General features: G+C 42.2%; 1 protein-coding gene across 1 annotated transcript in view; it reads right to left on the bottom strand.

The window, feature by feature from the left end:
* LOC127411418 (serine/threonine-protein kinase D1-like) overlaps positions 1 to 13,761 on the bottom strand; it is a 79,564-nt gene that overhangs the window by 14,091 nt on the left and 51,712 nt on the right. Inside the window, exons 3-7 of the mRNA XM_051646962.1 lie at positions 11,498 to 11,629; positions 11,239 to 11,399; positions 10,606 to 10,629; positions 7,932 to 8,133; positions 314 to 391 (exon numbers count right to left, since the gene is read on the bottom strand). Coding sequence (XP_051502922.1) covers positions 314 to 391; positions 7,932 to 8,133; positions 10,606 to 10,629; positions 11,239 to 11,399; positions 11,498 to 11,629 — 597 coding nt within the window. The remainder of the gene's footprint in view (positions 1 to 313; positions 392 to 7,931; positions 8,134 to 10,605; positions 10,630 to 11,238; positions 11,400 to 11,497; positions 11,630 to 13,761) is intronic.

The raw sequence follows: 13,761 nt of genomic DNA, 5'->3' as shown, positions 1-13,761 counted from the left end.
TCCATCAGGCAATATAGTTCATTATCCTAATGGTAGGTTATTTACGGTTGCCAAGCAATAGCTACTTTGAGCATTAAACTATCCGTTTTATAATAAACATTGGGCTTAACTAATTTTGCATGATATAAACAAACAGGTTCAATCTTCCAACATTAGCCTAGTGTTTTCATCTGAGCGCACATCATTGATGGTACGTAGGGTGTACGATATTCAGGTGGCATTTCAATGCTCATTGGGATAAATATTGTTGTTTTTGTTGTGAAAATGCAGTGTTGATCATTGATTCACAGAGAGACGCTAAAGTTAGACTTGCCTCCATTTCTTGACACCTCTCCAAGGCAGTTGTTTGGCACTTTTGGTGCACATCGTTTATGGCAGTTGAATTTGCAATCTGAGATGATGTGAGGGGAAAGAGAGTGGAGAAAAGGGAGAAAGAGTTAAGGGGGGGGGGGGAGGTGAGAGAGAGAGTTTACTACCAATCTGGCACATAAACATATGAGTTCCTGTTGTGCTGGTGGCTGACAGGCTTAGACCTTGCACATTGAACACATGAACATTAAAGCTGTTTGTGACAGCACAGCCAGCTGCACTCTTTACTGCTTGGCACATGGCATACATTTCTCTTCCACTACACTGATACATCGTATACAGTATATAAAGAAAAAAAATGTCCTGGTTACTTTCGTAACCTCTGTTCCCTGATGGAGGGAACGAGACGTTGTGTTGATGTAGTGACACTAGGGGTCACTCTTGGGAGTCCCAAACACCTCTGATCTTTGAAAAATACGTCACATGGTCTTACCGAGTCTTGTCGGAAGTATGTCATGTGGAGAAGTCCCATGGTAGGTCCTACCCGAGAGGGGAGGAACTCTACAAACCACAGAGGAACCACTGCCCAAGGAAGACACAGTTTACCAACAGGGAAATGATTTAGCGGCAGATATACATCACATGGGGCCACCTAGGGGGGACCAGCACATGTGGAGCACCTACCCCAGTACAGGGCTTAGTTAGCACATGTACTGGGCCGGCAGCGAGTTTCTCCGTAAACTCGTCTGCCACAGGGCTAAGGAGGAAAGTCATCCAGGGATCACCACATTGTGAACACTACTGGGAGTCAACAGCTCACGTCTTCACCTCAAAGGAGGGAAAGGCACTATGCCGGCCAGCTGTCCCGGAACTTACCTGTTTGTACCTGACAAAACACGGGATGAAACCAGCTCAACCCGGAGATTGTAGAACCTCGCAAATGTGTTGGGTGTTGCCCAGCCCGCTGCTCTGCAGATGTCTGCTAGAGAGGCGCCACTGGTCAGGGCCCAGGAGGCCACCACACTCCTGGTAGAATGGGCTCATAGCCCCACGGGGGGCGGCACGTGTTGGGCATGATATGCCATCACGATGGCGTCAATGACCCAATGGGCGATCCTCTGTTTGGAGACAGCGCTTCCTTTCCGCTATCCACCAAAGCAGACAAAGAGCTGCTCGGAGTTTCTAACGCCCTGCGTGCGATCCAAATAGATGCAAAAAGCGTGCACCAGACACAGCAATGCCAAGGCTGAGTCTGCCTCCTCCTGGGGCAGCGCTTGTAGGTTCACCACCTGATCCCTAAATGGGGTCGTGGGAACCTTGGGCATATAGCCCGGTCAGGGTCTCAGGATCACGTGAGAGTAGCCCGGACCGAAATCCAGGCCCGTTTCGCTGACAGAGAATGCCTGCAGATCCCCTACCCTCTTGATGGAAGTGAGCGCAGTCAGGAGGGCAGTCTTCAGAGAGAGTGCCTTTAGCTCGGCTGACTCCGATGGCTCGAAGGGAGCTCCCCGTAATCCCCAAAGGACTACAGAGAGATCCCATGAGGGAATGAGGTGCAGTCTGGGGGGTTCAACCTCCTAGCGCCTCTCAGGAACCTGATGATCAAGTCGTGCTTCCCCAAATACTTACCATCCATTGCAACGTGATGTGCCGAAATGGCGGCTACATACACCTTCAAGGTGGAGGGGGACAGCCGCCCCTCCAACCTCTCCTGCAGGAAGGAAAGCACCAATCTGACTACACATCTCTGGGGGTCTTCGCATCGGGAAGAACACCACTTAGCGAACAGACACCACTTCAAGGCATACAGGCGCCTCATAGAGGGAGCCCTAGCCTGAGTGATTGTGTCTACCACCATGGGTGGAAGACCACTTAGGTCTTCCGCATCCCGTCCAGAGGCCAGACATGGAGGTTCCAGAGGTCTGGTCGCGGGTGCCAGATGGTGCCCCGTCCCTGAGAAAGAAGGTCCTTCCTCAGGGGAATTCGCCAGGGGGGCTGTCGTGAGGAGCGTGAGGTCCGAGAACCACGTCTGGGTGGGCCAGTAGGGTGCTACCAGGACGACCTGCTCCTCTTCCTCCCTGACCTTGCACAGGGTCTGTGCAAGTAGGCTCGCTGGGGGAAATGCATATTTGCATAGTCATGGGGGCCAGCTGTGTGCCAGCACATCTATACTGAGGGGTGCCTCGGTCAGGGCGTACCAAAGTGGGCAGTGGGAGGATTCCCGGGAAGCAAACAGGTCTACCTGTGCTCGAACGAATTGACTCCAAATCAGCTGGACCACCTGTAGGTGGAGTCTCCACTCTCCCCTGAGCGTAACCTGTCATGACAGCGCGTCCACTGCGGTATTTCGCCCGGGATATGAGTGGCTCGCAGCGACACGAGGTGCTGCTGATTCCGCAGAAAGGAGGAGACGGCGGGCGAGTTGTGACATGCAACGCGAGTGTAAGCCACCTTGGCGGTTAATGTATGCCACCATTGCCGTGTTGTCTCTCCGAACCAACACATACTTGCCCTGGATCAACAGCTGAAGCCTCCGCAGGGCGAGCAGTACGGCCAACAACTCGAGGCAGTTGATGTGCCAACGTAGCCGCGGGCCAGTCTAGGAGCCGGCGGCTGCGTGCTCGTTGCATACGGCACCCCAGCCCAACTTGGAGGCATCCGTCGTAACCACGACACTCCTGGAGACCTGCTCTAGGTGAACCCCTGCCCGTAGAAATGCTAGGTCATGCCAAGGGATGAAGAGGCGGCGACAGATCGGCGTGGCAACTACGCAATGTGTCCCTTGGTGCCATGCCCATCTCGGGCCTCGAGTCTGAAGCCAGTGATGAAGTGGTTTCATATGCATCAACCCGAGTGGTGTGGCCACCGCTGAGGATGCCATATGCCCCAGGAGCCTCTGAAAGAGTTTCAGTGGAACCGCTGTCTTCCGCCTGAATGCCTTCAGACAGTAAAGCACCGACTGTGCGCACTCGTTCATGAGGGGCGTCGTCATCAAGACTGAGTCCAATTCCAAGCCAAGAAAAGGGATGCTCTGAACCGGGGAGAGCTTGCTCTTTTCCCAGTTGACCCGAAGCCCCAGAAGGCTGAGGTGCCTGAGCATCAGGTCCCTGTGTGTGCATAGTAACTCTTGAGAGTGAGCTAGGATCAGCCAGTCATCGAGGTAGTTGAGTATGCAAATGCCCACTTCCCTTAGCGGGGCAAGGGCTGCCTCTGCGACCTTCGTGAAGCAAATCACAGGAAGGGTCTGTGTCGAGGTAAAACCGAGACGTGGAAGTACACATCCTTCAGGTCTACCACCGCGAATCAATCTTGATGCCGGACGCTCGCTAGAATGCATTTTTGTGTCAGCATCTTGAACGGGAGTCTGTGCAAAGCCCGGTTCAGTACTCGCAGGTCATGCGGCGAAATTAAATGAAAATTAAACAAAAGATTCTCCTCCCAGCCCTTCACCGGGGGATGGAGTGGTCTGTTCACCAGCTCCAGAGCAGCGGGTCTCCTCGTCCCTGGGTTGCCCATCTCAGGGGCACTTCGAAGCCTTTCTCGGGTTCTTTGCGGCTGGCCGTGAGACAGGTGGCATCTGCTTCCTGCGGTGGACTCCACAGCGGGGCCGGGCTGTGGGGGTGCCGGTGCTGTTGCTGCAGGAGGATGCCCTTGGCGACAAGCAGACGGGATGTGTGGTCTTGAGCCACGCCGGGGCAGGATATGTTGAATGGCCTCCATCTGCTGCTTCACCACCGAGAACTGCTGGGCAAAGCCCTCGACGGTGTTGCCGAACAGGCCAACCTGGGAGATGGGGGCGTCAAGGAACTGCACCTTGTCAGTCTCTCTCATCTTGACCAGGATGAGCCAGAGGTGGAGTTCCTGGACCACCAGGGTGGACATCACCCGCCCGAGAGACCGCGCCGTGATCTTCGTCACCTGGAGAGCGAGGTCGGTCGCAGAGCGCAGTTCCTGCATCAATCTTATGCAGTTCTTTCAGTGCCTTGGCTTAGTGTACCTGCAGGAGAGCCATGTCATGCAGGGTGGAGGCAGCTTGTCCAGCGGCACCATAGGCCTTAGCCGTCAGAGACGACGTGAACCTACAGGCCCTGGACAGAAGCTTCGGGCACCCATGCCAGGTGGTGGCGCTTTGCAGGCACAAGTGCACCGCGAGCACCTTATCCACCTGGGGGATACCCAAATAGCCCTTGGCCGCCCCACCATCGAGGGTAGTGAGGGCGGGGGAGCTGAGAGACCAGGATCGGGTCGTGAAAGGTACCCTCCACGATCTTGTCAGCTCCTCATGCACCTCCGGGAAGAAAGGAACCGGGGCCGGGCGTGGCTGTGAGTGGCGCTCTGAGCCGAGGAACCAATCATCGAGCCAGCATGTCGGCCAGCTCCGCGTCGGCCTGCGACTGGGCGACCGTACCCAAAGGGAGGAAGCCCAGCCAAAGCCTCCGCGTCGGACTGAACGAGCCCGCTCTCTGATGCTGCGCTCGAGAGCTCATCGTCTTCCCTGAGACAAGCCGGCAGTCTCATCCGAGAGCCCGACCGAGGCAAGCGAGCGTGCTAAGGAATGGGAGGTCCGTGGGGGGATACTCGGCAGAGGTGCTCCCATTGAGGTCCCCAAATATCCCCCAGTGCTAACCGCCGTGGCCTCATACCCATAGGTAGAAGAACCGAGGCGGGGAGCCGCTGGGGTGGCATGCTTTCTTACGAAGGCAAGCCGCGACCGCAATGTTGCCATGGTCATGTTCTCGCAATGAGGACAAGACCCATCCACGAACGATGTCTCCGCGTTGGCAGCGCCCAAACATGTAAGACAACGATCGTGGCTGTCAGAAGCTGAGAGATAATGACCGCAACCATGAATAACACACAAATGGAAAGGCATCTTTAAAAAGACGTTCCGTGTGTGCTGCTCTTTTAGTGAAGAAAATATACTCTTTTAGAATATACTCTTTTTGTTGTTTGTTTGTTTCTGCCGAAGCACCCAGGGATGAATCCAGCTGAAATGCGCCGTAAGAATCCAGCAGAGGAGGTGAATGAAAATCGTGGAGAATTCAGCTCAATGAATAGAACCGCTTGGCTCTGATGAGAAAATCTGAATGAGTGGTTGCATACCGGCTCCTTTTATACCCCTATGTCCGGGGGAGTGGCATGCAAATTCCACTTGCCAATTCCCATTGGCCTTTTTTCAAAGATCAGAGGTGTTTGGGGCTCCCAAGTGTGACCCCTAGTGTCACTACATCGACATAACATCGAGTGAGTGACAGATAGGAAACAGCTGTTGTGTTACTTTATATCTGTGCTCTAGTTAACAAATGATACGATCTGTTAGACTGATAGTTGTGGTATTATCAGAGTGCAGGCTTAGCAAACCTAGCCCTAATAGGCTTACATTAAATATGTAGGATAATTAATTAAGGGATAGGTCACCCAAAAATTTAAATTCGGTCAACATTCACTTACCTTCATGTTATTCCAAAATTGTATGACTTACTGTCATAATGTAATTGTATTACTTCTGTAGAATACAAAAGGAGATGATAAGCAGAATATCAGTCTAAGACACCATTCACTTTAATCGCATCTTTTTCCCATACAATGAAAGTGAATGGTGACTGAGACTAACATTCTGCCTTTTTGTATTCCACAGATGAAAAGAAAGTCATACTGGTTTGGAATAACATAAAGTTGAGTGATTGTTGACAGAATTTACATTTTTGGGTGAAATATCCCTTTAGATTTGCAGTATGCAGTATGTATACTATGCACAGTACACACATTTTCTGTATGTAATGTTCTGGCATGTAACAACCTAGCATGCTACTTTTTAAATAACTGAGCACTGCATAGTTTACACTGTTTCACATACTGCTTTTTCAAAATAGTAGGCAGTGTATAGCATACAGTATCTATATGCAGTGAGCAGTATTCTAACCTTCCATTTCAAATGTAGTCATTCTCTCAGCATCATTCTCTGTCTAACACATTACATTATGCAGATAATAGCAAATCAGCCTATATGCCGGATATGTTCTAGTAAATATTATAGTATATTATACACATTTGTGTACTTATTGTAATGTGTATAATTAGCTTTATGGATTATAATATTAAAAAACTGCAAAGATTATTAGAGAAAGTAATTAGTAATCACTGTTCAACAGGGGCTGATTTGTCTCAGTACCAGTTAAGATGAGTTAATAAACATGTTTTACACAGAAACAACAGGATCAGGGGAGATTTGGAGGGGGCTCTTTTTAATGAGAAGCATTAAAGGAATAGTTCACCCAAAAATTAAGATTTTGTCATCATTTATTCACACTCATTTCATTCCAAACCTGTAATATTTTCTTTTTTCCATGGAACAGAAAAGGAAATCATAGGCAGAATGTCTGAGCTTCATTTGGCAAAATGTGATTTGTTGTTTACTGATAATATTCCCCTCTGGTCGTGTATATTTAAAATTTATGTCATGATTGATCATGTGAAATATGAGAGCCAAAGGCACTTGCCATCAAATTACACCAAACCTGATCTCATGAACATTGCGTGACCATGGCAACGTTTTTGCAAAACAAAATAATGAGACAAAAGTGAGTAAAATGGTGTCGTAATCAGACAATGTTTTTAAGGTGAATATTAGATGGAGATTTTAATGAGTAAAACGTACCTCCCTAACCTAAAACTTTAACCTAAACCTAACCAATAGTGTGCTAAAAGCAAATACGACAATGAAAAGCACAATTTCTGAAGCAACACGTCATAATGAATCACTTCTATTACACTTTTGTCTCAAGAGTCCACTTACGTGCTTGGATGGGCTCAAACCGTGGCCCTTCACTCAGTTTAACACTCTATCAGGTTAGCAGTCTTACCATGAAAGGTAATCATGTTGGAATAAGTGTATCAGTGTAGGTGGGTCTTTAATATAAGCCTTAATATGTACAGTTTTCAAATGATGCGTTACAGTAAAATTGTTTAGATATCATAACATAGCAGTGTGTGAGTAATAGAGCAAAAAATAAGTGTTTATAAAGTCATAATCTGCCGTTGTACTCGTGATTTGTGTGAAGTGAATAATAAGTGAATAAAACGCACAGTTGTTGTAGCGCCTCTACTGTAAGTTTCACCAGGAAACTGCTGCGAAATGTAAAATACGGCACTTAAAACTCAGTTTGCAAAAATGTTGTTTTAGTAACGTTCATTCTATGAGACTAAGTTGGCATTGTATGAGGAGCAGACCGAAATTAAAGCTTTCATTTGGCATCAGAAGACTTGGAATATACATTTATAATACTTATACCATGCTTTTTTGTTTTTGCAGCCATTTTTGGCATCACCATCAACTTTCGCTCTATGGAAAAGTGCAGCTTGGACATTATGTCTAACATCTACTTTTGTGTTTCACTGACAAGAGAAAATAATACAGGGTTATGAAAATTCACTACCATTGCATCTTGGATGAGGCAACACGACACGAGGTTCTCTAAATGGTGAGAGAGTTCTTTTCTTTTTTTTTTTTTTTTTTTGAGGTGTACTATTCCTTTCAGATGTGCATATTAAAACAATTTCTGCAGGGGAAAAAATCAATCATTATGCAACCATAGCTGTAAATATTAAGTATAAGCTCCTACCTTTGCACTGTAGTCCCTGACGGAACAGGCCCTTGAGGAGCTTCTTGCAGTGCTGGCAAACTGTGGGGCGCGTGTAGGAATGGATGACAAATGTGTGTGGCACCTTCACTTTTGAGAGCAGGATCTTGTCTAACTCTATTGGCCGACCTATGTAGGAGTTGGAGCGCCCTCTCCCAGGAAAGATGTCTGACGGTGTTTTTTGCTGTGGACAATTAATGTAAAGAAAACTGTGATACACAGCTGTGGAACCCTAAACAACTGATCTAGACTTCCTTGTAAGACATGGCAAAATAACCAACACAAAACATTCCCAAGTTTATGCGGGAAAGAGCCCAAGCCAAAGTCACTACCACAACGCTCTCGATTAGGTGAAAGAGGTCTCTACGAGGTTCATGCTGAGGGAGATTGTTGTATATGCTGAGCTTTGACGAATTTGCATCATCTCAGAACAACAACTTTTTCATCAAGCTGATCTTTAATGTGCTGCTGATTGGCAAAGATGCAGATGTCTTACCACCTGTTGTGAATAGATCTGACACCATGCAGGTGTGCATAATCAACTATTCAATGTGCTCTAAAGAAAGACAACGATCAATAGTTTCCTGTTGTCATGTTGTACACTACACCAGTGGCCTTAAGCAGATTTGTGTGGAAGGTAAGGTAATCTTATAGTTCATATCTCCTTGCTCATGTTCAGTTAAAATACAGATGTGGTAACACTTTATTTTGATATACCCATGTAGATATTTAACTGACTATAAGTGACTTATCAACTGGCTTGCTATAGCTAATAAACAGTGTTTCAACAAACATTCAGTAGACTTTCAGTAGCCTGAATATAGATCTTTATTAATGACCTACTTACATTTATCAACTGACTTGCTCTAGCTAGTAAACAGTGTTTCAACAAACATTCAGTAGACTTTCAGTAGCCTGTATATAGATCTCTATTAATGACCTACTTACGTTATTGTTGAGAACATCAGTTCATTAAAAGGTCATTAATTAATATCTATATACAGGCTACTGAAAGTCTACTGAATGTTTGTTGAAACACTGTTTACTAGCTAGAGCAAGTCAGTTGATAAGTCACTTATAGTCAGTTAAATATCTATTTGGGACCATCAAAATAAAGTGTTACCACAGAGGCAGTTAATTTGCTGTAAACTGTCTTAGATGTAGGAAACAGATTAGAGAGCAGTTATGTTTGATTCTGCAGTCAACAGTCGATTAACAGTTTTCTTCAAACAAACTCCAGAGTGTACCACAACATCTCTGTTAAAATGTCTCAAACTTTGGGAGAAAATAAATGTACGCCTGGCTTAATATAATTTAAAAGGGCAACGTGCATCAAAGGATAATAATATAATAATCTATATAGAAGACCTGGGGTAGTTGTCACACTTTTTACACCAGTGAATATTTCTCAGGGTAGGTTAAGTTTTGAAAGTTAATTTCTGTATTGGCAAATAACTTGTGGGTACAAAAAAGGTACTGAAAATTTCCACTGTTATTGGCCACACTGATTATTTTATTTATTTATTTATTTTGTCTTAATTTTCCAGTAATAATATCCAAACTTCCTTTTATTAAGAAAAAAGTTAATATTTTTAACATAAGATATTAAGTCTTTTTCTAAGAGCAAGATCTAATTTGGTGGGTTTTATGCTTAAAACAAGAAAATACGATTTGCCAATGAGGTAAGAAAAATAAAGTTGTTTTCCTTTTTCTCAAGTTTTTTTTCTTTTATTTTTTTTTCTTAACCAATTGGCAAATCATTTTTTCCTGTCATAAACATAAACCGTTCCAAATTTAGTTAGATTTCTCTGAATACAAGACAAAACATCTTGTGTCATTTTGCTTCTCAAGTAAAAGTATCGTGTTTTAAGAATGTTTCGATATTTTTATTGGAAAAGAAGACAAAATACTTGTAATGAAATAAATTATTTTTTGCAGTGCAGGAAAAAAGCTACAGTTCATTAAAATCAAACTTACCTTTTGTGAGAACATTACAACATCAGCTAAAGTTAAACAGTAATAGAATTTAAGAACATGAATAAAAAAAAAAAATAAATAAAAAGGTAACATGGCCTACAAATATATCATGTAATTGTTTTGGCCAATAAATATATTAAATAATGAATTGGAGGTTGCCCTAATAAATACCTGACAACCTGATCTTACATTTATGAAACATACTCAGTTTCAGTTTAAATCTACCTTCATTATATAGTTGGCCATTGACTGAATGTAAACCAAACAGCTATGATGATATTGAAAATTTAGTTTGAAGCATATCATTCACAAAATGATTCTAATTTAACAGGGTTTTGAAGTATTTGAATCTAACATTTAAACCACTGCTTGAGAAAAAAAGCATTTGTGTAATTTCACTTTTAACTCAAAATTAAGAGATATAGCCCTTAACGACTCCCAGTGTGACAACCTGCCCCAGCTCCCCAATATCTACACATCTCTAATGTCCCAGAGCCATATTTTGGCTAATGAACCAGAATAAAATCCTCAAGATAATCAGAATTCATTCACGTCCATTACCACTAAATCGAAAGGATTTTTTTCTGTTTCATTTTCTACCCACTGTGATAACTGTTTGTACAACGTGATCAAACAGGTGGTCTATTTGAGGGAAAGAATTTAATTAGTTGGTGCCTACCTCCATGCTAGGACTGACAGGAGACTGGGCAGGAATGAAAGGGTGGGGGGTGGGAGAGTTAGGGTCAGAGAGAGAAAGACATACAGACAATATTTTTAATAAGTCGTCATTTTTATTTGTATAGCGCTTTTCACAACACATCGTTTCAAAGCAGCTTCACAGAAAATCATGCATTAACAAAAAAATCAAACTGTAATATCTATAAAGTCTTAGAGTGATCAATGTGTAGTTTGATTAAATATGATTGTAAATTGTGTATAAAAATAAACAATAAAATAATGAACTGCAACATATTAGGTGAACAAGAAGGGGTATAAACCAAATCTATGATCAGTATCAATAACATATGAAATCATTAAGGCTCTGCAGTAACCTTAGGATTCCAGTGGTCTGTGTTTTATAAGTTTAGTTTTATGTTTCAAGTTTTACATTTGCATAAAAAATGGACACCTGAAACTCACCAGTAAATCTAGAGTAAAGAATTAGGGACTTGTTACAACAGTTGAATGGCTTTCTGAATAAGAGTGTTACGACTGAAGGAGGGAGCTTCTGCCAAAATATAGTGTGAAACTGTTCCCCGTTTTGAAGCAGAGTCATTTTTGCCAGCTTTCCTCCACGTATAATCAAACTCACCAGTAAAGCCTCATCAGAGGTGCTGGGAGATGGCTCAGCAGATACAGAGCGAGTGTTGGTCAGCCCAGTGAGGGACACATTAGACAGTCGTCGTTTACGGATGCCACTGCAGTTGTTTGGGATTTTAAATGCACAGCGTTTGTGGTAGTTCAGCCCACAGCCTAACACAAAGACAGCAACAACACAATCACATGGTGGTGTTTTATTGCCTCTAATGTAATTTTGGCAGAAGTATCGAATGTTGTGTAAAAACCTTTACCTTCACATTTCAGACCCTGCCTCACTAAACCCCACAGCATCTCTCCACAGTGATCGCAGAACGTCGGAGCTCGATATGAGTGAACGAACAAAGAATGAGGTCTGATCTGAAAATCCTCCACAGTTGCTGAGGCTGCAGGTTTAAAATAGAAAACACAAAATCAAAATGCAAAGTTTATCTTCTTAAAAGCAACTTACAGCACACAAAAAGAAGTCACTCTCCAAGTTAGAGCCACAATAAGTTTCATAATGAGATTCATAATATTTTCTGCATATTTTAGACTTTAGCCCTTTTATATTTTTCTTAAATGTTTAAGATTTCACACAATAGAATGTACACATTTTAAATATTGTGAACCTCTTGAGACCCAGCAAAAAATTATTTTTTTGTAAACTTCTGTGTAAAGTTATAGCCAATTTTACAACTTCATTGCCATGACAATGTAATGTCAAAAAACAACTGTAAAAATTACAATTTAAACAACTTTACAGCTCAAATAATACACGAGTTTTGACAGAAGAATTAATGCAAGTGCTTTTATAAAATTATAAGCTTCACATTTCTGTGTTTAAACCCTCCAAAAATTGGCCACATTCACTTTCATTTTAAGTGCCTCTCTGTAACCTCGATTTGTGTTTTTTTGTTTTTATTTAAGAAATACATTTTTGTGGTAATCAGCATTATGCCACAAATGCTGTCGACTGAGCTTAACTTGTATTGAACCTAGAATATTCCTTAAACACATTCTCTGCAACATTACTTTAAAGAAAATGTAAATATATATATATATATATATATATATCTATGAAAGATGCTTATATGTGAGGCAGTCTAGTATACATATGAATTAGCAGTGCCTGCATTTAATCAGTGACTGTAAAAAATAAAAAGTTGAGTACACTTAAAAGCAAATCAACCAGCTGTAAAGCTTTTTTGAGTTTACTTCACACAAATTAGTTGCTCCAACTAAACAATTTAAAGGAATATTCCGGGTACAATACAAGTTAAGCTCAGTCAACGGCATTTGTGGCATAATATTGATTACCACAAAACTTTATGTATTTTTCTTAAAAAAAAAATAAAAAAGGTGTTAGCTCCACCATAGTACTTAACAGTTGGTCCAATTTAAAAGGTGGAGTAAGTAACAAGTACTTCAAACATTTAGAAGTTAAGTCAACTTAATATCTTCAGAAACTTCATCAAAGTGAACGCTAATCAACCTGATGGTGCAAGGAAGGGATTGTGGGTATTGCCAGTATGCATGCTCAGTAGCAGATTCAACAATACGAAGATCATAGTGCGTAGCCTTAAGGTTCCCACTGAACAATCCTATGCAGTTATTTTGCAAAATGTTTGAGATTATTCTGCCTCAGGACTGAGCATCAATGATCATGCTGAGCATGCTCAAAAGGTTCTACCTTCACTACCAAACTTGACATTGTATGTGCTCACTGTTAAAAAATTAAGTTGGTCTGACTTAAAAGGCATAAAATTTGACTTTATTGATTGTTTTAATTAATCTTAACTTTTTCTACATTAGATTCACATTGACAGATTGACATTTTAAAATTGAGTTTATCTGACAAAATTGAAGTTGAATTATTTACAGTGTTAAGATAAAATTGTCAGCACTCTGGAATTAAAATCTCATTTCATAGGAATATCTCATGTTTCAAAGGAATGTGATTATTTTTTGTTTTACCCTATGAACCTGCAGTGTCATCCAAAAGAAAACACACTGAGCCCTGATGTTCCCTTCCAAAGGACATCAAAGGCATCAGTGTCTTTTTTGTAAAAGAAAATTATACACTTCTTTAAAAACTCAAGTATTTTCAAAAATGTTTATTTACAAGTAAAAAAAGAATCAATCAAATATTAATAATAAATGAAAAATTGTACACCTAATGTTCATCTTTCCATAAAATGTGCTGGATTAAAAAAAGATTAACATGGCCAAACCCCAAAACATTTGGTATATCTGAAAAGCCCATGGTGTCCTCTGTATAGTTGAGGCATGTGTTGTCTCAGATAAAAATAAAAAACAAAATGTTTGAGTTAGACATTAATGAATGGCTGGGGCTCATGAGGATGAACTAAATATTGTATATAAATAAAATTCTAAATATAAATTATTATTTGATTTTTTTTATTTGTTATTATTATTTATATGAGGTATTATTTTACAGAACATGTCCCAGTAGTAGTTAGGAAGAATGGCTTTGACCGCCATGAATACATTGTGAATGTGCCTTGCAAGAACACAA

Source organism: Myxocyprinus asiaticus, chromosome 20, assembly GCF_019703515.2.
Source record: "Myxocyprinus asiaticus isolate MX2 ecotype Aquarium Trade chromosome 20, UBuf_Myxa_2, whole genome shotgun sequence".
Lineage (NCBI taxonomy): Eukaryota > Metazoa > Chordata > Actinopteri > Cypriniformes > Catostomidae > Myxocyprinus > Myxocyprinus asiaticus.
The sequence above is the reverse complement of the archived record's forward strand: the minus strand, read 5'-3'. Positions and strand labels throughout refer to the sequence as shown.